The sequence below is a fragment of the Erinaceus europaeus genome, chromosome 2, assembly GCF_950295315.1.
Source record: "Erinaceus europaeus chromosome 2, mEriEur2.1, whole genome shotgun sequence".
Lineage (NCBI taxonomy): Eukaryota > Metazoa > Chordata > Mammalia > Eulipotyphla > Erinaceidae > Erinaceus > Erinaceus europaeus.
In genome coordinates this window covers 176,698,047-176,725,160 of record NC_080163.1, presented here as the reverse complement: position 1 = coordinate 176,725,160, position 27,114 = coordinate 176,698,047, and the positions used below count along the sequence as shown (strand labels likewise).

General features: G+C 41.3%; 1 protein-coding gene across 7 annotated transcripts in view; it reads right to left on the bottom strand.

Moving 5' to 3' along the window:
* The window catches only part of MYLK3 (myosin light chain kinase 3), a 72,548-nt gene that overhangs the window by 28,800 nt on the left and 16,634 nt on the right, over nucleotides 1–27,114 (bottom strand). For 2 of the 7 annotated variants that reach the window (XM_060185628.1, XM_060185627.1), the window contains exons 2-4: nucleotides 8,597–8,687; nucleotides 7,159–7,543; nucleotides 1,379–1,824 (exon numbers count right to left, since the gene is read on the bottom strand). In XM_060185628.1, the coding sequence (XP_060041611.1) occupies nucleotides 1,379–1,824; nucleotides 7,159–7,543; nucleotides 8,597–8,687 (922 nt within the window). Of the gene's footprint in view, nucleotides 1–1,378; nucleotides 1,825–7,158; nucleotides 7,544–8,596; nucleotides 8,688–15,984; nucleotides 16,089–19,372; nucleotides 19,502–20,127; nucleotides 20,757–27,114 lie in introns of those variants that run through there. The other 5 variants (XM_060185626.1, XM_060185625.1, XM_060185624.1 and 2 more) reach the window with 5 other exon arrangements.

The following is a 27,114-nucleotide window of genomic DNA, read 5'->3' as shown; positions in this document are numbered from 1 at the left end:
TACATGGCATAGTGGGTGAACTTCCAAGGTATGTTATCTCACAGACTCCTCAATACTCCTCAATATAAGCAACTCTCTGCATCCCAAAGTAAAAGTCTAAATTTACTCTGAGAATATTGCTCATTCTCTTAAAAATATATTTAAAAATAAATATTATTTGTTTTGTTTCAGAGAAAGAGAGAGATATAGAGACTAGATCACTGCTCAGTTTTGGTTTATAGTGGTACAGGGACTTGAGCCTGGGGTTTTGGAACCTCAGGCATGATGTTTTTTTTGCATAACCACTGTACTACTATCCCCTACTCTGCTCATTCTTTTTGTGTCTATAAAGGCAAGCCCTGAGACCTAGAGTATCAAGGGTTAAATTTCTGAAGAGTTGCTGCTCCCCCCCCCCCCAGTCACTAGAAAGGTTAGAAGAACCTAAAATTTGAGTGTATGCAACAAGTTCCAAATCTAGAATCATCTGGTAAAGCTTCCTGGGATGTATGAAACTGCTCTTTGAGTTCTGAGTGGCTGTTGAGCCACAATATTTACACATAAGTTCCAGAACCAGACAGTCAGGGTCATATCTTGACATTCAGCATTAAGTCTGGCCTTGAGTTTGTTTCTCCCATGTTTCTATTTCTCCTTATGCCTGTGAGGTAAATACAAGCACAAAACACTCAAAATACAATGAGTCCATTTTCTGTACCACCACCCCACTTCTCCAGAAAGTACTCTAAGGTCATAGCCCAATCATAGCTATGTTTCAGGCATTAGGTGAGCTGGTAGACCAAGCCATATAAAGGAAAAGAAGTAGAGAAGTCAGTATGTCAGGCAAACTACAGAGAGCAGATATGGAAAGAGGACTTGCAGAAGCTGCAGTTCTCTCTGACACACTTTACAAACTCTAGGGAAACTTAGTAAAGGGTGGTTTCCCTGTAGTCATCCAGGATGAGTGTATGACCTTAAGGACTTGCCACAAGAACACAAGGACTCCTTCTACCACTACCAGGACAGAAAGCAGGTTGGCAGCCTCAATACTCCTTCCCTATGCTAGGGTGAAAGTCAGCTCACTGAGTACAAATGACTGCTAGTAAGTGGATTTGTTTGCTAACAGGAACCTTCCTTATTTCCACTCAAGAGTAATACCAGTGATGTAAAGTTCAGGCAGGCAGGTGACTTTGGGAAATCCATTCAGTTGAGCTACTTACATTTTCTCCTGCCTATTATCACTATGGCTAAATCCACCTTTGTATCACCCTACTGTGATTTCCAGCTCTGAAATATACCATCACACTGATCCCAGGCTCACTTTATCTCTTCCTCAGAAGCTGCAGCAAGACTTTTTGAGAGTAGATCTACTCACCTGGACTCACATAGCAATGGCCCTACTTACCTAAAATAATGGTGCCAGCCTCAGCTCCCAGAGGCATTGTCCCTCCTGCTTCTGCTGTGCCAATGCTTTCAGTTGCGCAGTCCATCTCAGGCTCAGTGTTTCCTATTCCTGAGATTTTGTCCCGCTCAAGGCCTAGGACCCCAACATCATCTTCTCTGTCCCTCCTGGCCCCACTTGGTCCCATGGCAGGTCCTTGTTCTTCCTTGGCCTTTTCTCCCTCATTGCTGCTCCTCTTCTGCAGTGGGGACAACTTTATGACTTCTTTCAGGATCAGAGTCTCCAACTCTGCTCCAGGAGCCTGAGGACAGCGCATAGACCCAGATGGGTCCTGCTCACCTGGACAAGTTGTAGCTGGAGTATCTAGAGGGGGTGTGGGTGTGAGGCTGTTCCCTTGTGACACAAGCAGCTCCCCAGGTGTATCTGTCTCCTGCACATTGATAGAGATCCTAGGCAGAAAGAAACATGACCCTGATGATGAGAAGAGTGATTCTAAAGTCTGAACAGACCTGGATTCAAATGTTTGATGTTGCCACTCACTGTTACAGCCTCTTCATCTCAATTTCCTCTCTTATAAAATAGATCCTGAACATTCTTACTAAGAGTCAGCTTATGATTGGGACCAGTAGCCTTTAGCACCTCCCCCTCTGGATCCCTCCCTGTCCATCTCTACCCAAACAGGTATGAGGAGAGAGGCCACAGAATGAGGATTCACAGAAGACTTGGAACAACTTGTGGTGGACACGAGTAGAGACCAGTGTTCCTAAGGACCCTTGGGAAACTGCCTCAGCCCCCAGGAGGACTGTGGCCTGGACGCAGTAGACCTAGGATTTTCTCACAATTTTCTGTACATTAATTTTCCTTTTATTTAAATGAAGGAAAGGGTGAATTTGAACCAAGCCAAACTTTATTCTAGAGGCCACAGGTCAGACATGATGTATATAAAATCAGGTGGTTGCTTATAAGAACTGGACTTCCTGATTCCTGCTCCCGCCATACACCATATTTTATTTGTGGTTAGTAGTGGGTTACAAGATTTTAAGTTTGTAGGGTATAGTTCCACATCCCACTATAGTTTGTTGGTTTCTCTTCTCCTTCTCCTCCTCTTCTTCTTCCTCTTCTTCTTCTTTTTAATATTTATTTATTTCCTTTTTTGTTGCCCTTGTTGTTTTATTGTTGTAGTTATTATTGTTGTCTGTCTTTGTTGTTGTACAGGACAGAGAGAAATGGAGAGAGGAGGGGAAGACAGAGAGGGGGAAAAAAAGAGAGACACCTGCAGACCTGCTTCACTGCCTGTGAAGCAACTCCCCTGCAGGTGGGGAGTCGAGAGCTCAAACAAGGATCCTTACATTGGTCTTTGTGCTTTGTGCCATGTGCACTTAACCTGCTGCGCTACCGCCCAACTCCCTCTTCTCCCTCTCCTCCTTCTCATTCTCCTTCTCCTCCTTCTCCACCTCCTCCTCCTCCTTCTTTTTCAAGTTTATATGTATCAGATTTCTGGATTTCACATGAGTGAAACCATCCAGTAGTTGTCTTTCATCTCTTTACTTCTTTTGCTAAGTATACAAATAGACATGGCTGTGTGGGATCTTCTCGAGGAGCAGAAGGGCAGCTCCACTCTATCCTATCCCACCCTCCACAGATCCTGTAACTCCCTAATAATACCACTGGGCCCACTATGTCCATTTTTACTGTCCATGCCCTTCAGTGTTTGGAATTTGGACTCTATTTGGAGGTCAGGAAGGCATTCTAAGTCCTGATACTCAGAGAAAAATGATACTGGCCCTGAGAGAAAGTCCCCCAGGAGTTTAGATCCTCTTCACAGAGCTGTTCCCAATCTCACAATTCCCCCTCACAACCTCACTGCTGAAGTCTCTGGGTATAAGGGGTTGAGTTTCTAGTGGGGACTGAATTTCAGGAGGGATCCTGGTCTTAAACATGCTGCTGGGTAGCTGGATGACTTAGAGATTCAGCTTCAACTCCCTCTTTGATCAAAGAGAATTATCAAAGATTATCAAAGAGGATAGCTCATATATATGTCCTGAGGCAATCAACTAAGAAGAGTACAAATGGAAGAAATTTCAAAGAATGAAGCCAGAAAATGGTACCATCACTGTTTAAAACAGTGTGGCGAGGGTGGCTTCACTTTCATGTAGAATACAAAGAATTTAAACACATGAACTTGAAAAGAAAAAAGTAGCAAGCCCATCTCTAAGGTGGCTATCCTTGTTGGGTGGGGACACAATTTTAGTGGTGGGAGTGTATAACTATGTTCTTATAATCTTGTAAATCACTATTAAATTACTAAACAAAAACATTTTTTTTCCTCCGGGGTTATTGCTGAGGCTCAGTGCTTGCACTATGAATCCATTGCTCCTGGTGGCCACTTTTTCCATTTTTATTGGGTAGGACAGAAATAAACTGAGAGAAGAAGAGGAGAGAGAAAGAAACCTACAGTCCTGCTTCTCTGCTAGTGAAGTGATCCCTTTGCAGGTGGGGAGCCAGGGGCTTGAACAAGGATTCCAGTGTGGGTCTTTGCACTTTGTGTTATGTGCACTTAGCTTGGTGCACCCCACAAAATTTTTAAACAGTATGGTGACTCCTCAGAAATTCCAAAACAGAAGTGCTATGTGATCCTACTTTCAGAAATAATTTATTAAGAACTAGAAGCCAGTTTGCAAATAATGGGAGCAGTGATATTTGCACACTCCAAATTTATATCAGCAACATTCACCAGATCTCAGTGTGGAAGTATCCCAAATGTTCATTGATGGAGGAATGAATGAGTAAATGGATAAATATTTTATAAATATGTAAGTTAAATGTAGTCTATACACATAACAAGACACTATTCAATCTTAAAAAGAAAGGGAATTTTGATGTTAGAACATGGAAGAACCTTGAGGACAAAATAAATTGGACATGAAAATACACATAAGCCAGAGAAACATTTTAACCAGAAGAGTATAGGATTGGCATGCCTGAAACTCCCCACTCCATCTTCTAAAATGCACATACTGCAGTAGTGTATTGGGCTGTTGGAAAAGTCGTGACGAGCAGGGAGTTGGGGAGTTGGGCGGGTGGTGGTAGCACACTGGATTAAGTGGACATAGTGCAAAGCAGAAGGACTGGTACAAGGATCCTGGTTCAAGTCCCTGGCTCCCCACCTGCAGGAGACCTCATAAGTGGTAAGCAGGTTTGCAGGTGCCTATCTTTCTTTCCTCCTCTCTGTCTTCCCCTCCTCTCTCAATATGTCTCTGTCCTATCCAACAGCAACAGCAGGAACAACAACGTCAATGGGAAAAAGATGGCCTCCAGGAGCAGTAGATTTACCTGGAGGAAAGAAAAAAAGAAAAGAAAAGTTGTGACATACTTTCCTATATTTTTTGATGCAAAAATGTGTCATGACTTTTCTGACAACCTGATATTTGTTTCTGTCATGTGATTAAATAATACGAAATAAAATAATTATTTTAAATAATCTTAAAAATACAAAAGGGATTCCACTAAAATGAGATATCTAGAGAAGTTAAATCACTACCAAAGAGAAAGTAGAAATGGTAGTTATTGTGTACTAAAGGGAAGGAGTTCTGGGACTTGTTTGATGGGAAAAGAGTCTCAGATTAGCAAGATGAAAAAGGTCTAGTGATCCAAGTCAAAACACCATGAATACACTTAATACTATTAAATTCCCATTTAAAATGGTTATGATGGTAAAGTTTGTTATATTAATTTAGCCATAAAATAAATAAATAATAAAGAACCTTTAGGGCACAGCTGAAGGCCCAAAGCCTCTCTCTGAGCTACAAGGAGCAGGTCCTCTGGGAGCAGTGGCTATCCCTGAGTGCATCTGTAAAACTTGGCAGTTTGTGCACAGCCAAGCCATGTGTGAAAGACCACAGAATCCCCATAATCCCTTGGGAGTGAGTTTGAACTGGTGATGAGAGACCACAGAATCCCCATAATCCCTTGGGAGTGAGTTTGGACTGTTGATGAGGGACCACAGAATCCCCATAAGCCCTTGGGAGTGAGTTTGGACTGGTGATGAGAGAGATGGAAAGGGTAGCATTCAAGCCTTACTCAGTCCTTATCTCAGACAGAAGAACATAGAAACGGCAGGACATCAGCTACTAGTAGAATGCCCCCAGGTTCTCAGGTGACCAGCTGAGAAGCCATCAGTCATTGATGCTCCCACTCAAGGCATGGCCAGGCATTCCAATGCTATTCTGAGTACAAAAGTCTCCACCACTAAGGGCAGACACTGCTAGTCAGTGGCAACACTCCATTCTATACTACCACCACAAGATAGGGACTCAAGACCTTCCACACCAATAGTCACTGCCAATAAGAACTGACACTCATTTCCTCAAAATACATACCTATGCTTCTGAAGACAGACAGATAGTGATTTCTCCCCTTCCTTATCCCTGGAGTGGTTTTAGTGTGCCTGAAATCCAGCTCAGGGCTGAAATTGAGATAGAGGCCATTCTACCTCACTAGAGAATCATTTGGGGGGGTCTCTAACAAGTTCACAGAAAGTTCAGCCCCTCCCCAGATTCCACATTTAGAACTCTGGCTGGGATCCCTCTCTCCAGATGCTTCGGTTTTCTAGGGGCTCCCATTAACTTCTGAACAAAAGCAACAATCAGAGTCACTCTAGTGGATGCAGCACATGCCAACACTGATTCCCCTCCTCAAGCCAGGACACACGGCTTGCTACAGGTTGTGACAGCCCCAAGCAGGCATGGGAGAATACCAGGCCCCTTGAAAAGAAGCCAGGAAAGCTCAGTGCCCTTCAGTGGACCACCCTGGAGACTGAGATGTGCTGCTTCTGAAGCTATCAAGTTGATGGCCAGGCAGGACTGGCAGCCAGCCTTAGATCTCCTGCACTGTGTCTACAGGTCCTGAGGGTGAAGTCATAATGCCACTTTCAGGGTCTCAAGAACAAGCCAGAGTCCTCCTAGGTTAAATCAGTATAGACCCACCTCCCAGCTCCAGATGTCTCATTCTTCTCTTCCCTAACCACAGCTAATCACTTAAATGTAGACTCAGTGAATCAGGACAGGGTAGATTCTAGAGCTTAATAACCTGAATTCAGAATCTTACTCTATGAAACTCTTAGCTGTGAGATCTTGGGCTCACTGAGGTCCTTATAGCACATGGGAACAGGTAGCCATACTCACCTCCCGGAGCTATTGTGCAAATTAAATGAGAGATGCTATGGTCTGGGAGGTGGCTCAGTAGATAAAGTGTTGTACTCTCGACCATGATGTCCTGAGTTCAATCCCCAGCAGCACACAAGTGATGACTCATTCTTTCTCTCTCTCCTCCTATCCCTCTCATTAATAAATAAATAAAAAATGAGAGTGCTTATGAAACAACACAGGGCCAATGCCTGTCATACGGGAAGTGTCTGATGAACCCTATCCTTTACTGAAATTATTGTTTTAAGCCACATTGCAACTACCTTGGGAGCTTATAAGAAAAATGTCAATACCTGAGCCTAACTCCTGACTGAATAAGTCAGAATTTCTGCACATCAGTATTTAAAAATTCCTTCCAAAAAATTCTAGTGGATGAGAATTAATGGCAAATGAGAATTAATGTCCTGAACTCCTCAAAACATGGTCAGTGCCTTCTCTTATCTTCTCCTAAGGCTGTTACTGCACTGTGTAGAGTAGACCATGAACATTCAAGCAGAGCTGGTAACCCCTTCAACATGCTCCATGTAGGGAGATGCAGATAATTCCTTTTTTCATCCATCTTAAAAGAACAACTCTTACCTTGGAGACATTTCTCCACCACTGTAACCTGTCTTGGCCTGGGCTGGTGGTCCTGAAGTCAGCTTCATGATTTCTTCTGAGGGCCAAGAGTCAGGCCTGCTGGATGACAACACCCCTTGTTCTGCACTCAGTGTGACCTCCTGATCAGTAGGGGCCTCGCCAACCTTGTTGGGTTCTTCAGACACCAGATCAGTCCTATGGTTCTCTCTGGATGTCACAAGAGCTCTGGTTTCCACTTCTTCTGATAGCAGCTGGTTGCCAGAAGGTGGCTGTGTTGTGCCAGGAACTCTATCATCCTGCCCTGGAGGATAGGATGCTTTGCTGAGGTCAGATTCCATGTGGGGCAGCTTCTCTGCAATACCCTCTGGGAGGTTGAACTTGTGGCCTTTTAAAGGAAAACAGGTAGAATAAAAACATATTTCTATTGGCAGGAATCTGTCTCAAAGATATTATAATGGATATGCAGAGGTGGATATTCACTGTGAAGTGTTAACTGTATCATACTAGAAATATTTCAAGTGACCATCAGTCAGAGGCTTGGTTCACATAAGGTACATTGTCCAGTCATTAAAAAGGAGAATGACTAGCTCTATGTAGGGATAGAATGATCTCAGGACACACTAAGTAACAAAAACCTATGTGGATGGTTTGCCTCTGGTTGTCTAAGAAAGGCAGATTTCTATACGTGTGTATGTATATGTGTACATGCATGCATATAAACACTTAAATATAATCTAAAGTAAGTGGACCTTGGGATTGGGCAGTGGTGTACGCAGTTAAGCACACATAGTACTAAGTGCAAGGACCCAGGTTCAAGACCCCAACTCCCCACCTATAAGGGGAATACTTCATAAGCAGTGAAGCAGGTTTGTAGGTATCTTTCTCTCTCCCTGTCTGTCTCTCCTATTCCTTCTCCTCCTCTCTCTCAATTTCTCTCTGTCCTATCCCAAAATAAATAAATAAATAAATAAATAAATAAATAAATAAATAAATAAACGTGGGCCTCAAGGAAATGATAAGACACAAACTTAACTTAAAAAGCAATCTGTGGTCCGGGAGGTGGCACAGTGGATAAAGCATTGGATTCTCAACCATGAGGTCCTGAGTTGGGTCCCCGGCAGCACATATACCAGAGTGATGTCTGGTTATTTCTTTCCTATCTTTCTCATGAATAAATAAATAAATTATTTTACAAAAAGAAATCTGTAAAAATATATAGCAAAGTGAAATAAGTTGGAGCCATAGGCTACACAGGCAGAATTATTCCAAGTGACTAAAACATCACATGTGGCAGTTCAGAGGTACACATACAGAAAAGGAAAATAAAGGAGCTTCAGTAGCTTTCCAGTAATCACATGGCTGTTGATGTCATTTGGTATTTTTATTTTGAAGCCATTAGGCATGAAAAGCTAGGCAAAGCAAATGGGGTCTCACTCACCTTCCCAAGGTCCTTTGATCTCTGCTTGTATACCTCTGGTGCTCAGTGCATGCTTTGATTTTGCTTCTTTCTCTTCCACTCGATCTTTGTCCTAGAAGATCAACAACAACAACAGGAACAAAAACAACACAAACATCAGCATCATCAACATCATCCTTTAAGCACCAGTATGCTCTTGAGATGAATGTGGACTCCCAGTAATACTAGGAGTATTAAATGCTATTAGTACCATGTTAGGGATAAGGATAGTCGGTTTTTGCAAGGTCACTGAATCCTTTCAAATATGTGATCATCATATTGTCATACTGCTGGTGAAGGTCAAACCTAATCCTTAACAGGGGTAGGGGATATGGGATAGAGGGAGGCAGGAGGGGGGAGGGTCCCAAATAATCTGGAATTCAAAGTATTGGAATAGAGATGGAAAATAAATATGTATTTAAGTCTCAACTTTTAATCAATCATGCAAGGTTAGTAGAGTGCTGGTTTGAGTTGAATTCTTAATTAAATGAATTTATATTTAGGGGAAAGAGTACCATGAATTATTAATGTCTGCCTGGTCAGTGAGGGTGTGATGCTCTAGTTACCCCTTTACAGTGCTGCAGTATGTGGAGTTTGGGCTCTCCCATTTATGAGCCAGATTTGCTGTATTTAAACCCTAACATCAGGGTTGGACTGGAGAGACAGCAATGATGGTTATGTAAAAAGATTTTCATGTCTGAGGCTCCCAGATTCAATCCCTGACACCACCATAAATCAGAGCAGAGCAGTGCTCTGTTTTGAAATAATAATAATAAATAAACCCTGTATCTGTCACTTAGTAAAGATGGTTAACAATTTGTTATCAAATTTTAAATCTAGTTGTTTTTACATTAAACTCTAGATTCTCTCTGGGAGTGATAGGTATTTATTGTGGTGCTGGCTATTTGGTTATATACATTTGTTAAAAAGTGTACTTAAAATATCTGTGCTTGATCTATTTGGAATTTACTTTTGTTTCTGGTGAGATATAATGGTTCAGTTTCATTCTTCTGCATGTTTCAACCCAATTTTCCCAGCACCATTTATTGAAGAGACCCTCCCTTCTCCATTTAATAGTTTGGGCCTCCTTATCAAAAAGTAGATGTCCATAGGTGTGGTGATTTATTTCTGGGCCTTATATTGTATCTGTTTTTGTTCCAGTACCAGGCAGTTTTGATTATGATGGCCTTATAGTATAATTTGATGAAATTATAAATTATAGACAAGTATAAAGTAAAAGAAAATAAAAGTTCACTTGCTAGGTGCTAGACCTAGTTGCTGTTTAAATAAATACTAGACAGTAGAAAGTGTGGCAGTGTTGAGTGAGAATTATGGGGGAAAAGGATGAACAATTCCCATGTTGACATGTATTTTCTAATTATTTTCCTCTGTTGAGTATTGTGTCCTGATTTTTTATCTTAACAATAAGGCAAGCACTTTTTTAAAATATAAATTTCCGTAATATTTTTGTATCCTGTTTTATTGAATATTATAATTTATTGAAGCATTTGTCTAGAATTTTCAAAATATTATATTCCTCTAATTATAAATAAGACTTTGTAGAACATCTTTAAGTATGAAATTTTTTTCTGTTTTATGCCCTCTTCTAGCACTTTTAGAATTTTTATCCTATAATTTTTCCAGGGTTAGAATAGAATTACTTAAATAAAATTCTCAAAAGAAAAAAAGATGTCTGTGGTTCAGGTGGAGGGAGAAACTTAGCATATTTAACTTATACTTTGATTAATTTGATTAGAAAGAAGTTCTAGATTCTCAGCTTTTCTTGAAAAAAAATATCTACATCTGAAGAGACAGTTCACTAGGCAGAGGACAAGTCAGCCATGTATAGCCCCAGCTCACAATTTAGCACCACATGGAAGTGCTTTGGCACCATCACTCTGGTACTGTGGTGTCTCTCCCTTTCTCTGAAAACTGGAGGCACACATCACAAAAATTCTTCTTCTACTTCTCCTCCTCCTCCTCCTCCTCCTCCTCCTTCTCTTTCTCCTTCTTTTTTTTTTAACAGAGCACTGCTCTACTTTGGCTTATGATGGGGACATGGACTGAACCTGGGAGTCAGGCACAAGAGTCTCTTTGTATGACCATTATGCTATGTACCCTCACCCTCTAACTAGGTCCTTGGCACATCCTAAAGATAAGGGCTATTTCTACCATTTCCCCCATTTCTTTCAACCCTACTATCTGTTCATCCCTATGGGATTCCAGAACATCAGGCTTTACTTTCTTAATTGAAATACATATTCAGTGCCAGAAATAAATACCAGCTATTATCATCACAATTACCAGAAGCATCACAGATGTGACCTGGACTCCCTGCCTCGGCCTCTTTCTAGAAACTATACTGCCACCTTCAGAGCTGAAGGAACTGAAGGCAATCTCACACAATGCCTCCTAATTCACCCTATGAGCTGGGAAGGCTTTGTAATGACTGTCCTTTGACAGACCTTGTTGGATACAAATTGTTTTTGCCCCACCTTTATCCTTAGTACAGGCAGGCACAAACACAAACATTCTCCACTTCTCTTCCCCCACCTGCCCACACACAGAACTAGATTTTGTCTTCAGGGTTCAAAATTCCGTGTGTGTGTGTGTGTGTGTGTGTGTAATTTATTTTTTATTGGATAGAGACAGAGAGAAATTCAGAAGGGAGGTGAGATAGAAAGGGAAATAGAGAGACACCTGCAGCCCTGTTTTACCCTCAGCAAGTGATGACCAGCAGCTTGAACCTAGGATCCTGCACACTGTAATGTGAGCGCTTAATCAGATGTGCCACCACCTGGCCCCCAGGGTTCAATTTTATGATCCTACTTTATCTGGTGCATGAAGAGGAAGAAAAGATTCCAAACACCATTCTAAAGGACTAGTGTCTTCTTTATCACATAATTGTGCTTTGGGCATAGTTCTAGTTCTTCATGAGAGAGCACTTGGCTTCTCATAAACAATGATTTAATTAATTCATCCATATTCATAAATCATATATACAACTAAATTAAACATCAGTGGACATTTTGGAGCTCTGAGGAGGGTCATCATGAAATTATGGCACAACTGTCAAAATTTAATACCCAATGTTAGGACTTAATTCAACTCCACAAATGATTACTATACCCATACAATCTTATGAATCGTGGAATTTCCAGAAGATCTCTATTAATAGACTATTTTCAGAACTATGTTAAATAGCAGGATCTATGTCTCAGCTCACTGCTCATTTTGAAATATTTTGTGAGACCAGCCCCTGGCCACAAGTACATAGAGCCCTGCACACAGTGAGTTCCTTAGTTGAACCAACAGGGAGCTAACAGCCTCATTGGAAGATTAGACAAAAAGATATTTTATGGATATGTGTATTAAGCAGAAATACCAAAAGAGGGAGTTGTCATTTTCCAGTAGAGTGGTGTAGACAAGAAATATTATGAGAACTCAGAATAAAATCCTATGACTTCTCCTATACAGAAATACCTAAAGGGACCAGGTGGTAGCACATTTGGTAGAATACACAGGCTACCATGAGCAAGGATGTGGGCTTAAGTCCCCAGTCCTCACAGAAAGGAAGCTTCATGGGCAATTGAGCAATGCTTTAGGTCTCTCCTACTGTATCTCTCTCATCTCTCTCTCCTTACTCTCTATATCTCACTGCCTCTCACTGTCTATCATAAAGAAAGGAAAAAATGACAATTGGGAACAGTGGAGTCATTGTGCAAGCACTGAGCCCCAGTGATAACTTGTGGACAAAAAAATCAGAAATGCTTTGATATCTGTAACATATGCGACAGTTACTGTCACTGACATATGAAGAGGTCTTACATATCATTTTTTAATCAAAAACTGAAGTAGAAAAGAGGAAAGGTAATGAGCAGACAATCTACAGAAAAGAATATAAAAGTTTTAAATCCGGGAGTCGGGCGGTAGCACAGCAGGTTAAGCGCAGGTGGCGCAAAGCGCAAGGACCAGTGGAAGGATCCCGGTTCGAGCCCCCAGCTCCCCACCTGCAGGGGAGTCACTTCACAAGCAGTGAAGCAGGTCTGCAGGTGTCTATCTTTCTCTCCCCCTCTCTGCCCTCCCCTCCTCTCTCTATTTCTCTCTGTCCTATCCAATAACAATAAAAAAGTTTTAGATTCATGAATGATGCTTAAATATCCTGTCAAAGAAATGCAAATTAAAACAATGAGATGTATCATTTGACATTTTGGGTTATTATTGGAATTATTCATAAAAAGAAGTTTTATTTTTTTATGAACTTTATTTATACATTCATGAAGAAGATAGGAGGAGAGAGAGAAAATGAACCAGACATCACTGTGATACATGTGCTTCCAGGGATTGAACTCAGGATCTCACACTTGAGAGTCCAATGCTGGATCACAGAAGTTTTAATTTTTGTATCAATTAAATAATGGAAAAGAGTGAAGTGAGCTTTAGGGAACATAAGACCAATTTATTTGGATCTTGATTCAAATAAACAAACTAAAAACAAAATAAGACAATCAAGAGAAATTTGAACATGGACCTTGGTACTATTAAGTTACCATTTTTAAAAGGCATCAACTGAGTTAAGAAATAGCTCCTCCAAAATAATACATACTTTTCTACATATCAAAACTCAGCCTATGTATTAAAAAGATTCAGTCTGTGCTTTAAAAAGTTTGAGGCATTCAATCAATATTCCCCTCTCGTATTAATTAGTGATTTCTATGACTAAAAATTAATAGGAATGTACATAAACACCATTCCCACCACCAAAAGACTGTGTCTCATTGCATCTCCTCCCCCCCCCCCCCGGCCCAGTGAAGTTGAACATCCACCTTCACTCTCAACCCAGGGTTTTCACTTTGGTGCCCTACTCCAAATTTAATCAAATCCTGCTTTTTAGTTTTCCTTTCTGTTATTCTTTCTCAACTTCTGTTGATGAGTGGGATCATCCCATACTCATCTGGCTTCTGTAATTGCTTCCCCACTGAACACGGGCATTGACAGGCTGATCCATACTCCCAGCCTGTCTCTCTCTTTCCCCAATGGGAAAGGGCTCTGGGGAAGTGGAGCTCCAAGTCACATTGGTGGGGTTGTCTGTCCAGGGAAGTCTGGTCACATCCTGCTAGCATCTGGAACCTGGTGGCTGAAAAGAGAGTTAATATGCAAAGCCAAACAAATTGTTGAATAATCATGGACCTAACGGCTGGAATAGTGCAGATGAAGTGTTGGGGGTCCTCCATTTTATAGATAGCTAGTGGGCATATTTTAGTTATATTTCAAAAGGCCTGTAGCTATACTAGTGTTTTTGTTTGTTTGTTTGTTTTTGTTTTTTCTTTTTGCCTGAGCCTGAAATCTGATATGCAGGTGGATCCTAATTATTGTCTGGGGAGAAGATGTCATGGCTGGAAAAAGGACCAGAAAGCTGGATCAGGGAAGAGAGCAGCTCCCTAATATGGGAAAGGGGTATAAATATTACTGTAAACCCCACCAATTTGATGTGATCTGAAGCTCATATTCAGCTTAGGAGCCTATGTGACCTCTGAATCCCTCTAAATCTGAACTTACATTCTGTGGTCATGAGTAGCAACATTCCATACTTCCCCAGTATCGACCCATCTTCCTCTGGTGTAGCATAGAGTATGTTGTCCATCCTCCCTTTGGAGGATGGACCATTCTCTACCATTGTTGATCCAGGTAGAGGGCAAGGTCCTATGGAGGTTCAAAAAGGGTCTATTGTGTTGTTCCTGATAGAAATGACCAGTAACAATGGGAAGAGGGATTTATTTGAGGTCTAGGCCCATCAAATCTGTTTGGGAATCTCAGGACTCCCTGATTAGGGCCCCAGCTGGTGGAATGGCATGATAGTGACTAAAGAGTCATCGTTAAAGTGTGACAGTCTCTTGCTCTTATTCAGCTTTTGCAGTCCTTGCTTTGCTAAGGTTAGCTTTGGGGTGAGTGAGAGAACTGTAATAGGAAGTAGGTGAGGAGGGTATCTAAGTCTAAGTGGACACTATTTCATTATGAACTTGTTATTGGCTCACTACAGACTATTGTGTACTTTTGCTATCAGGTATATATTTTGCCCTAATTTATGGATACATGTGAATATATGATCTATCTTACAGGACCTGTCCTATATCTAGGTTTGGGGACTTTGTTAGGAAGTGAACCTCCTAGAATGGAATTAGAGAATACCATGAAAGGAAAGGTCTCACCCAAGTGATGAGGGTGAAGGGTTGGCAATCCATGCCTAATGTCTCTGTACACAGTCTGAGGTGAAGCATGCTGAAATGGCCCTCATTGCTTTAATTAGGTTGGAATTCAAAGGGGTATTTCTAAGTTAACCCAATTGCCAAATAATGTGATTATAGCAATAACTATCTATTGTCTTCTTAAACCCTAAAAGACAGCAGGAACCTCCTCTATAGAGCCCATATTTCCCCAGTCCTGGAACCTCTAGGGTGGGTCTCACTTTCCTGCATGCTTCTCTCAATTCATACCAAATAATATTGCATCTGCCAATCCCAACCTAATCAACACAGAGAGTAGCACCTCAGCATGCTTCATTTCAGACTGTGTCCAAGAGACGTCAGGCATGGAATGTCAACTCTTCACCCTCATTACTCAGGTAAGACCTTTCCTTTCATAGTATTCTCTAATTCAATTCCAGGAGGTTCACTTCCTAACAAAGTCCCAAAACCTAGGTATAGACCAGGTCCCGTGAGATTTCACATGTATCCATAAATTAGGCAAAATATATTCCTGATAGCAAAAATACACAATAGGCTGTAGTAAGTCAGTATAAAGTTCATATTGAAATAGTGTCTACTTAGACTTGGATACTTTCCTCACCTACTTCCTATTACAGTTCTCTCACTCACTCCAAAGCTAACCTTAGCAAAGCAAAGACTCCAAAAGCTGAATAAGAGCAAGAGACTGGCATACTTTAACGATGACTCTTTAGTCACTCTCAGGCCACCCCATCAGCTGGGGCCCTAATCAGGGAGTCCTGAGATTCCCAAACAGATTTGATGGGCCTAGACCTCAAATAAATCCCTCTCTCCATTGTTACTGGTCATTTCTATCAGGAACAATACAATAGACCCCTTTGTGGACTCCTATAGTACCTTGCCCTCAACTTGGGTCAATAATGGTAGAGAATGTTCCATCCTCCGAAGAGAGGATGGACAACATACTCTATGTTACACCTGAGGAAGATGGGTCCTGATATTGGGGCAGCTTGGAATGTTCCTACTCATGACCACATAATGTGAGTTCAGATTTAGAAGGATTCAGAGGTCACATAGGTTCCTAAGCTGAATATGGGCCTCAGACCAAATCAAATTGATGGAGTTTACAGTCAACAATATTTATACCTCTTTCCCATATTAGGGAGCTACTCTCTTCCCTGATCCAGCTTTCTGGTCCTTTTTCCAGCCATGACATCATCTCCCCAGACAATAACTTGGACCCACCTGCATATTAGATTTCAGGCTCAGGGGAAAAAGAAAAAAGAAAAAAACTAGTATAGCCACAGGCCCTTTGGAATATAACTAAAATATGCCTACTAGCTATCTACAAAATGGAGGACCCCCCAACTCTTCATCTGCACTATTCCAGCCTTTAGGTCCACGATTGTTCAACAATTTGTTTGGCTTTGTATTTTAACTCTCTTTTCAACCACCAGGTTCCAGATGCTAGCAGGATGTGACCAGACTTCCCTGGACAGACAACCCCACCAATGTGACTTGGAACTCCACTTCCCCAGAGCCCTTCCCCACTAGGGAAAGATAGAGACAGGCTGAGAGTTTGGATCAAACTGTCAATGCCCATGTTCAGCGGGGAAGCAATTACAGAAGCCAGACCCTCCACCTTCTGCATCCCACAATGACTTTGGGTCCATACTCCCAGAGGGTTAAAGAATAAGAAACCTATCAGGGGAGGGGATGTTTAACCTCTTATCCCATGGTTTAGTCAATGTTTCCTTTTTATAAATAAAAAATTTAAAAAAAAACAATGTACAAGGACCCAGGTAATTCAATCCCCCAGTCCCCACCTACAGGGGGAAAGCTTTATGAGTTGCTGCAGGTCTCTCTCTTTCTCTCTCCCTCTGTATCTTCTTCTTTTTTGATTTCTCTTTGTCTAATAAATAATGAATGAAATAAATAAATAAAGAATACACACTTTCTCTGTGTGAAGCCTCAGACTTAAGCCATGCACCAAGGTCATGCACAATACGACTCTTCTCTCAAAAAAGGAAGGAAGGAAGGAGAGAAGGAAGGAAAAAGAGAATTAGGTTAAGGAAGTTACTCAACTATAGCATGCCAATGTGAGGACCTGGGTTCACTCGCCAGCACATAAAAATTAATTTTAAAATACCTTATTTTTTATACAGAAATGCTTAAATGGTTATGAAAGAACTGACACAGTGTTTCCAGATTTGTTTCAAAATAATCTGGAGAGAAAGAGGTGGATAGGGAATAGGCTAAAAACATCAACCTCGGGAGTCAGGCAATAATAGCGCAGCAGGTTAAGCGCAGGTGGCGCAAAATGCAAGGATTGGCATAAGATCCCGGTTCGAACCCCCGGCTCCCCACTTGCAGGGGAGTCACTTCACAAGCGGTGAAGCAGGTCTGCAGGTGTCTATCTTTCTCTCCCCCTCTCTGTCTTCCCTTCTCTCTCCATTTCTCTCTGTCCTATCCAACAACGACGACATCAATAACAACAACAATAATAACTACAACAATAAAACAACTTAGGACAACAAAAGGGGAAAATAAATATTAAAAAAACATCAATCTCCATTTACAGACTAATGGTATCATTTTACTAATTTTTATTGTTTCAAATTTTATACTAAAATGTTTTTAAAAGAACATGTATAATAAGATCTTAGTTATTTTAATTTATTTTTTATATATTTATTTTTCCTTTTGTTGCCCTTGTTGTTTTTCATTGTTGTTGTAGTTATTGTTGTTGTTATTGATGTTGTCGTTGTTAGATAGGACAGAGAGAAAAGGAGAGAGGAGGAGAAGACAGAGAGGGTGAGAGAAAGATAGATACCTGCAGACCTGCTTCACCACCTGTGAAGGGGCCTCCTTGCAGGTGGGGAGTCAGGGGCTTGAACCGGGATCCTTACGCTGGTCCTTGAGCTTTGTGCCACGTGCTCTTAACCCGCTGCGCTACTGCCCAACTCCCAAGATTTTAGTTATTTTAACTGTGCTGATTAATTTTTTTCTCCTGTGTTTGCTTTTACTAACAGAGCTATCCTTGGGGTTCAGTGGTTGTACAACCTCATTTTTCTTCTCTTTTTTCCTCACAGAAACAGACAGAATTAGAGAGGAAGGGAGGGAGATAGGGAAGAGACAGAGAAAAGAGAGAGGGTGTGGTAGAAAGGGAATGTGGGAGGAAAAAAATAGAGAAGAGGAGAGGAGAGGAGAGGAGAGGAGAGGAGAGGAGAGGAGAGGAGAGGAGAGGAGAGGAGAGGAGAAGAGAGGCGAGGAGAGGAGAGGAGAGGAGAGGAGAGGAGAGGAGAGGAGAGGAGAGGAGAGGAGAGGAGAGGAGAGGAGAGGAGAGGAGAGGAGAGGAGAGGGGTGGGGCAGGAAGGGGAGGGAGCTACAGTACTATTTTTATAGCTTGTGAAGCTTCTCTCCTGCAGGTGGGACTTCACCCTAGATCCTTGTGCATAGTAATGTGTGTGCTCTACAGGTTATGCCACCAGTTGAACCCCAAGATCTTAGTTTCGTATTACCTAACAGGCAAAGAATCAAAAAGTTGACAAGATGTATTCCCATATGTTATTAGAAGATTATATTGAAATAACTTCTTAGACAGTCTATGGCTTTATCTAGACAAACTTATCCTTTGACTTCGCATTGCCACTTCTTGGAGTGTATCATACAGATAAATTCTCACCCCTGTGGCACATCATTATTTATAATGCTTACAAATGAAAAATAATATAAATGAAGACACAGTCCCCAAATTGGAGCACTTTGCAGCTTAAAGAAACAAGACTGAGGAAACCTTCCTGGCACAAATAGAAGTAAAGCCCAATGTGAATAATTTGTTAAATATATAATTTGTAAATCATCTGATATTATATTTATTTTCCATTATAAATAAAAGATTATTGAGGGAACTAATTAATAGTAAACATAGTTTTTGGTACATGTGTTAAACTTCTCAGTTTTCTGAAAAACATTCTCACTCCCAGCCTAGATATTCCTCCACCATCATGCACCAGGATCTGAACCCCACCCCCAGAGTCCTTTACTTTGGTGCAATAAATAAAATTTTTATTATATATAAAATACTAGAAGCAAGACAAGGTGGGTATATACCTGTGAGTTTATAGATAAATAGACTATATCTGGAATGTCCACAGCAAACAGCCACCTATGATTGTTCAAGGAGGAAGTTTGTCCTGGGAATTGGGGGATGGAGTAGGAGGGAAACACATGCACCTGTACTACTGAGATTTTTACTATGTGCATATTTGAGAAATATTTTCTTTTTTAAAAATGGAGGTTATCAGTAGCAAGTGCAAAAAGCCACGTCTTCCTGAAAGCCAGACTCTTGGAGGAAGCACAGAAAGCAGGAAGTTGGGGTAAAGGGGATATTCTTTTAAGACGCTGCACTACAGAAGGATCAGCAGGATAAACTGGCCCAGGTTGAGGTGGAGAAAAAAGGAAAACTCCTACAGTCTTGATCAGAAAGCCTTGCTAGTGGATCAGAGTCTAACAAAGACTCCTATAGATTCACCTTATCTCTTGCCACAGACTGGTAGATGACTGCAAGGATGTGAAATTGTGGCTCCAGGCTGTCTGAGTGTTGCTAAGTGGCTGACCTTCAGATATCCCCAAACAGAGTGTTTCTCTACACACCTCAACACACACAAACACCCCCACCCCAACTAAGCTTCCATTAGCCAGTGGGTTTGATTATGCAACCCTTGGAAATAGTCTCCCAGAAATGTCACACTCCACCCCCAGGCTCTGGCTCCTGGCTGGCCTGTCCCCCATGGGTTACTGTCAACACTTACCTTCCCACAGGCAGCTGTACACCCCACCCACTCTGGGACAGAAAATAAGATTGGGGGCAGGGAAGGAGAAAGGTCTGAGTTTCTGAAGGGTGCACTCTCAGGACAAAGCAATGTTCCCACAGCCATGTGTAAAGAAATGGAAAGGAGTCCAACAGAGATAGAAGTCACTGAGATGTGAAAGAAGTCTGGTGGTCTTCCCCTCCCGAGTGACCCAAATGTCCTACACTTGTAAGTGTCCTGGTGTGGCCTAAGGTCTTACTGTCTTTGCCAAGACTTTACCCTTCCCCAAGGAAAGCAGTTGGTAGTTCTGTCTGAAAATCACCTAGTTTTCAAAGCTCCATCTCACCTTTCCCTCATCAACAGGCCACAGAGAAGGCATGACAAGTCTTCCAACTGTCTTAAGAGAATCTCCCCACCAGGACCCTTGAGCCCACCATGTAGCCAACAGGCACCAGGCTGAGAAGCAGGCACCAACCTCAGCAGAGCAGTCAACTAGGCTTCCTTCCCTCCAAGGAACATTTCCTTGCATGATGAAATCCACCACTTTTGAGTTCTGGAACACTTCCCCCACCAGATCAATGGCCTTGTCCAAAGCCATCACCATCTGAAAGAAGGCTTCTACCCTGGCACCATGCTGCATGCCATCTTGCCGCACAGCTTTCACCAGCTCTAGGACCACTGGCCACCCAACATGCCCATCTGCTGAAGGAGAGGACTCAGCACCAGGTGGGCCTGGAACTCGGGAGGCTTCCAGTCGGTGCAGGACTTGCTCAAGGTGGCCCAGGCCTTGGTAAACACACTGTAGCTTCTCTGTGATGTCTTCTTGGAAATGCAAGAGCTTGTCAATTTTCTCATTCAGCATGTTAAGCTTTTTGTCCATCGTGGTTAAGCAGGCCTTGCCCAACACTGGCAGGCCCTGGAGCCCTGGACTGTCCTTAGAGTCTCCTGACATCCTGAAGCAAGCTGACAAGAGCCAGAAAATGGGAGAGATAGACAGCTGCTTTTCACTTGGGTAGTGGAATCTGAAAGTCCATTATTCTTGGTAGCTAACAACCTTACTCCATAGTACCCGCTCATGTATCTGGCCTGTGTTGTTCAGGGAGCCCAGAGGACCAGGCTCCCACTGAATGTTTGCCTTTGCTTATCTCCCATTCTGTCATGGGCTGTGAGTGACAGGCTGGATTGGACCTAGGCCCTTCTCCTGGGGGCCTCTTTGACATCATAGCAGCATTTAACATTCCTATCTGAGAGGCTGCTGATAGGCAAGTATTTTAAGAATCTTCTCAGGAGATGCAGGGATTTAGGTAGCTAAAACTAAAGGTTGAAAGAAAAGGTATTTATCCTTAAGTAATGTGTCTGTCTAAAAGGTGGCAGACCCTAGTAAAGACCTAAAAGGTGGGCTCTTACAAGGGGACCTTGAGGACCCCAGGGGAGAGTAAAATTATTAGAGACCCAAAGCACCAGGAGCAAAAGTCCCACATAGGCATGCATGTACACACACACACACACACATACACACACGCACAAACACTTCTCTAATTCACACACACACACACACACACACACACACACAAAGATCAAAAGTAACTGTGGTGCCATGATATCTGCATCATGAAAATTTTGATGCTTCTGCAAATTAAAAAATATATTTGGTGTCTCTCTGTTGCCAGTGCCCCAAACACGTGTTCCTTCCCCACAGAGCCCTCAGTCACTAATTGCTAGAACCTAAAAATAGAAATGAGGGACAACAGCCTAGGTGATTTGCCAAATGCCATCCTGCAGGTCATGTTCCATATAGAGCCTTCTGGACACACTTGTCAATGACCCCTACTTCTCCTACAATTAGTTTGCAAGTGTTAGGCAAAGTGTTAGTTTTTTTCCCCCTTCCAAAACTGAAACAGATGCACTAGGACTCCAGAGAGCAAGGGACCCTGAATTTTCTATGACTTCTAAAAGTTAGCCTTAGTACACTTGATTCTAATGAAACTTTTACAGAAGTATCAATAAATCAGGAAAAGAGAGAGACTTCAACTGAGATGGGGAATGAGAGTGTGTGTCACAGAGTTCTCAGGTCAAATTCACAGGTGTGAGATAGACAGCTATTAGGGGAGGGGATGGGATACAGAGTTTTGGTGGTGGGAATTGTGTGGAGTTATACCCCTCTTATCCTATGGTTTTTGTCAGTGTTTCCTTTTTATAAACAAAAATTAAAGAAAGAAATTTCAGTGTTGTTTTAATTTGTACTTCTCTAGTAATAAGTGAAGTGAATCATTTATTCATATGTATTTGGGCCACATATAGCTCTTCTTTAGATAACTATCTATTGGGGCTGGGTGGTGGTACACCTGGTTGAGTTCACATTACAATTCACAAAGACTCCCAGTCCCCATCTGCAAGGGGAAAGCTTCATGAGTGGTGAAGTATGTCTTCAGGTGTCTCTCAGTCTCTCTCTCATTCTATCTCCCCCTTTCCTCTTGATTTCTAAATATCTCTATCCAATAAATAAATAATAATTTAAAAAACTTAAAGAAAACTGTCCATTCATTTTAATCACTAATAAAATCTTAAAATATGGGGAAAATGACCTAGTAATTATAAGATTATGAAAAGACAGTTTATAGTAAAATGTTAACAAAAATTAAACAAGGGGGGTCGTTTGGCAGCGCAGCGGGTTACGTGCACATGGCGCAAAGCGCAAGGACCTGAGTAAGGATCCCAGTTAGAGCCCCCAGCTCCCTACCTGCAGGGGAGTCACTTCACAGGCGGTGAAGCAGGTTTGCAGGTGTCTGTCTTTCCCCCTCTCTGTCTTCCCCTTCTCCATTTCTCTCTGTTCTATCCAACAATGAACGACATCAACCTCAACAACAATAATAACCACAACAAGGCTACAACAATAAGGCCAACAAAAGGGGGAACAATGGCCTCCAGGAGCAGTGGATTCATGGTGCAGGTACTGAGCCCCAGAAGTAACCTTGGAGGCAATAAATAAATAAATAAAACAAAATGAACTTGAACTTGTTTTGTTAACTTAAATTATAGGTGACCTATAGTCACAAGAAAGACAGAGTATACTTGATATACAAGTGCTACTTGATCACAGACCTTCTTGTAGCCTTTTAATTTCTTGACCTATGGGGGAAATAAGTTTATAATCACATGGGTTCCTTAAGGGCTGATGTGTGACTTATCTCCAACTCTCCCTAAGGTATAAGGCATGGTAAAAGTCATGGGCAATTTTTTTATGCACTTGGATCTTCGCAAAGACTAGAGGAAACACTTCACTCTTGAAATCAAAAGAATACACACACACAGTCATTTGAGCTGGACTGACACAGAAATCAAATTCAGTGATACCCTGAGGAAAAAACTCAGCTCCAGCTGGGTCTCTAGCCTGTGCAGATCTTGCTTAAGCACCAACAAGTGGTTGGTTATCTTGCAAAAGGAAGGAAGGACGGAAAGAAGGAAGGAAGAAAGGATATTATGAAGGAGACAGAACCAGAAATGAGATGTAAGTTTCAGAAAAGCTTTCACACAGAAAAGTGTGAAAGGCTATTTTGTAAATTAAAAAAGAATGGGACTTTACGGAAAATAATAGGCAGGATTAAAAAGGAAACTTTTGGAAATTAAAAGTGTGTATGCCCTTTGGGACAAAATGTACGTAACTTGAACAGTGAAGTTCTGCTGCAGGTGTCTTTCTTTATCTCTCTGTCTCTAGCTCCCATTCCATACCATATGTAATTTCTTTCTGTCCTATTAAATAAAGAAGGAAAAAATGGTTGCTAGGAGTGGTGGTGGATTTGTTGTACATGCACCAAGTCCAAAAATAACCCTGGTGGAAAGAAAGAAAAAAAGATAAAAGTGCAGAGAGAGTGCTGGAATACCTCACTCTTGACTTTAGGTCAGTTAATAAGTACAATAGCAAAACTCCTTTTCTCCCCTGCAACTCATATACAAAATAGAAACTCAGTACTGTAGGCAGGTTATCATCTGATGGTCAATAACAGAAAGCAAATGAAGTGAGAAAAAGAACGTTAACAGAATTGAACACACAATTCAAATGCATAATGATGCAGACTCAGAGGAACTGTCAGAAAAAAATGTAGGAAATATGTTGTTAGGAAAGTTGAAGAGATGTAAAACTCTCAACATGGAGAAATGGATTAAAAAATTACAACCCTAAAGATCCAATCATTAGGGATATAGAAAACATGAGTTATAGGTATGAATAAAGCTTTTAATCATTCAAGTCTCATGTGGTATGTCTAGGAAGCAGATTCAACCATGCAGAAAGAGGATTATTAGGAACAGAGAACAAAATTACATCACTTTTTGAGTTCATAGTAGATGGAGCAACTCTTTGAGATATGGAAGACTCCATTAGAAAGGCAAATATCAGTTATTGAGGACCCAGCAGAAAAAGAAAAGATCAAACAAAAATCCCAGAAATATGAGATATGGCCAAGATATAGATGTTCAGAGAACTTCCAAATTCCTAAAACCAAATTAATCTTTACACATCATTATAAAACTATTAACAGTTAAGGATTTAAGAAGCAACTACAGAAGCCAGACCTTCCACTTTCTGCATCCTATAATGACCCTGGGTCCATAGTCCCAGAGGGATAAAGAATAGGAAAGCTATCAGGGGAGGGGATGGGATATGGAGTTCTGGTAGTGGGAATTGTGTGGAGTTGTACCCCTCTTATCTTATGACTTTTGTCAGTGTCTCCTTTTTATAAATAAAAATTTAAAAAGAGAGAGAAACTATTGCAAGTTGCTAGAGAAAAGAATAAATTGACTTCAAATTTCATTCAAATATGAAGCAATAATAAAGACCATACCAAATATAGAAAAGTTACGTGAGTGGTCTGGGAGGTGGCACAGTGGATAAAGCACTGGGCTCTCAAGTCCGCAGTCTCGAGTTCAATTCCTGTCAGCACATGTACCAGAGTGATGTCTGGTTCTTCTCTCCTCCTGTCTTTCTCATTAATAAATAAAATACTTTTAAAGAAAGCTAAATGAATTTGCCATTGTGAGAGTTTTGGGCATTGCAGATCTGCCTTGAAGAGTTATTGAAAGGAATATAACAGAAATAGAAGCAAGGAATAGCTAACTCTCAACAATGTGATATACACTAAAACAGAAACGCAAACCATAGAGAAATAAGACAAATATAAAAGGGAAAGAAAATGTATTCAACTTACTATGTCTAAAAAAGTCTTTAATTTTTTTCCCCTTTTGTTGCCCTTGTTGTTTTTATTGTTGTTGTGGTTGTTGTTGTTACTGCTGTCATTGTTGGATAGGAAAGAGAGAAATCAAGAGACAGCGAGGGGGAGAGAAAGAGGAACACATGCAGACCTGCTTCACCGCTTGCAAAGCGACCCCTCCTGCAGGTGGGGAGTCAGGGGCTCAAACCAGGTTCCCTACATTGGTTCTTGTGCTTCATGAGTGCGCTTAACTCACTGTACTGCCACTGGACCCCCTAAAAAAGTCTTTTTGAAACAAATATTGTCTCAGAGAAATATTAGTCAACCGTGAAGTATAAAAGCATAAAAGTATAAAAGATAGAAGCAGCTAAAACAAACAAAAAATGATGAGACAAGATCATTTTTAAACTTTATTATTATTATTTTTTAGATATAGTAAGTTTAATACAACACACATGGTAACCACAAAACAAAACATGGAGCAGTCACAAATAGAAAGGGGCATATATATTATGGGAAACCATCCACATAGATTGTCAGATATATATACATTGAGAAATAAACAACAAAAATAACACACAACCAAAAAACTAAGTATAGAATGCCAGTGAATAAATAATACACACTAATAATAACCCTAAATGTGAATGGTCTAAACTCACCGGTCAAAAGACAAGAGTTGCCGGCTGGATTAAAAAGATACAAAAGCCAAAACCTAGATATACACCAGTTTCTGTGAGAGAGAGCATATGTTCACACGTATCCATAAACTACTGCAAAATATATACCTGAAAGCAGAAGTACACTAGAGTTTGCAGTGAGTACCCCCCTAACACTTCCTCTCCACTATTCCAAGCTTTGGGTCCATGATTGCTCAACAATTTGTTTGGCTTCGTATGTTAACTCTCTTTTCAGCCACCAGGTTCCAGATGTCATCAGGATGCCAGCCAGGCTTCCCTGGACTGAGGACCCCACCAATGTGTCCTGGAGCTCTGCTTCCCCAGAGACAAACCCTACTAGGGAAAGGGAGAGGCAGACTGGGAGTATGGACCGACCAGTCAATGCCCATGTTCAGCGGGGAAGCAATTACAGAAGCCAGACCTTCCACTTCTGCAACCCACAAAGACCCTGGGTCCATGCTCCCAGAGGGATAGAGAATGGGAAAGCTATCAGGGGAGGGGATGGGATATGGAGATTGGGTGGTGGGAATTGTGTGGAGTTGTACCCCTCCTACCCTATGGTTTTGTTAATTTATCCTTTCTTAAATAAAAAAAAAGATACAAAAGAAGTTATGGAATATATACCTCATGAAATACTATGCAAACAAAAAAGATATTGTGTCCTTTTGGACAATAGGGGTGGAACTGGAGGTGATTATGGTTGGTTAAATAAGTAAAGAGGGAGAGTTGGGCGGTAGAGCAGCGCAAGCACACATGGCACAAAATGCAAGGACCAGCAAGGATCCCGTTCAAGCCCCCGGCTCCCCACCTGGCTCCCCACCTGCAGGGGAGTCACTTCACAGGTGGTGAAGCAGGTCTGCAGGTGTCTATCTTTCTCTCCCCGTCTCTGTCTTCCCCTCCTCTCCCCATTTAGAGAGATGTCCATCCTATCTAACAGTGACATCAATAACAATAACTACAACAACAATGAAAAACAAGGACAACAAAAGAGAAAAATAAAATATTTAAAATAAATAAGAGATGACAAACAACTACCAAATGCTTTTACTTATGTGTAGAATCCAGAGAATTGAACCATGAACTTGCATACCCCCCCAAGAAAAAAACAGAAGCAGATAGTCTCTAGACTTTGTGAGAATTATGGTGGTTATTATTGGGAGGATGAAGGCCCAGAACTTTGGTGGTGGATGTGGTATATATTCTATAATCTTACAGTCTTGTAAGACACTATTAAACCTTAGCATAACACTCACAGCAAGGGATAAACCACTTGAACAATAACAACAACAAAATCAACAAATAGTGATCTTAGATAAAATCATAAAGGGGACAGGTGGTGGCACACCCAATTAAGCAAGGACCTGAGTCCAGGCCCCTTTCCCCCACCTACAGGGAGGAAGGTTCATGAATGGTAAAACAGTGCTATAGGTCTATCTCCCTTTCATCTCCTCTCTCTCTCTCTTTCTCTGTTTCTCTATAGCTCCACCTTTCCTCTAAATTTCTCTATCCAAAAATAAATACATATTAATAAAAAATTAAAATCTTCCTTTAAAAAAAGCTGTTAAAAATAAAACT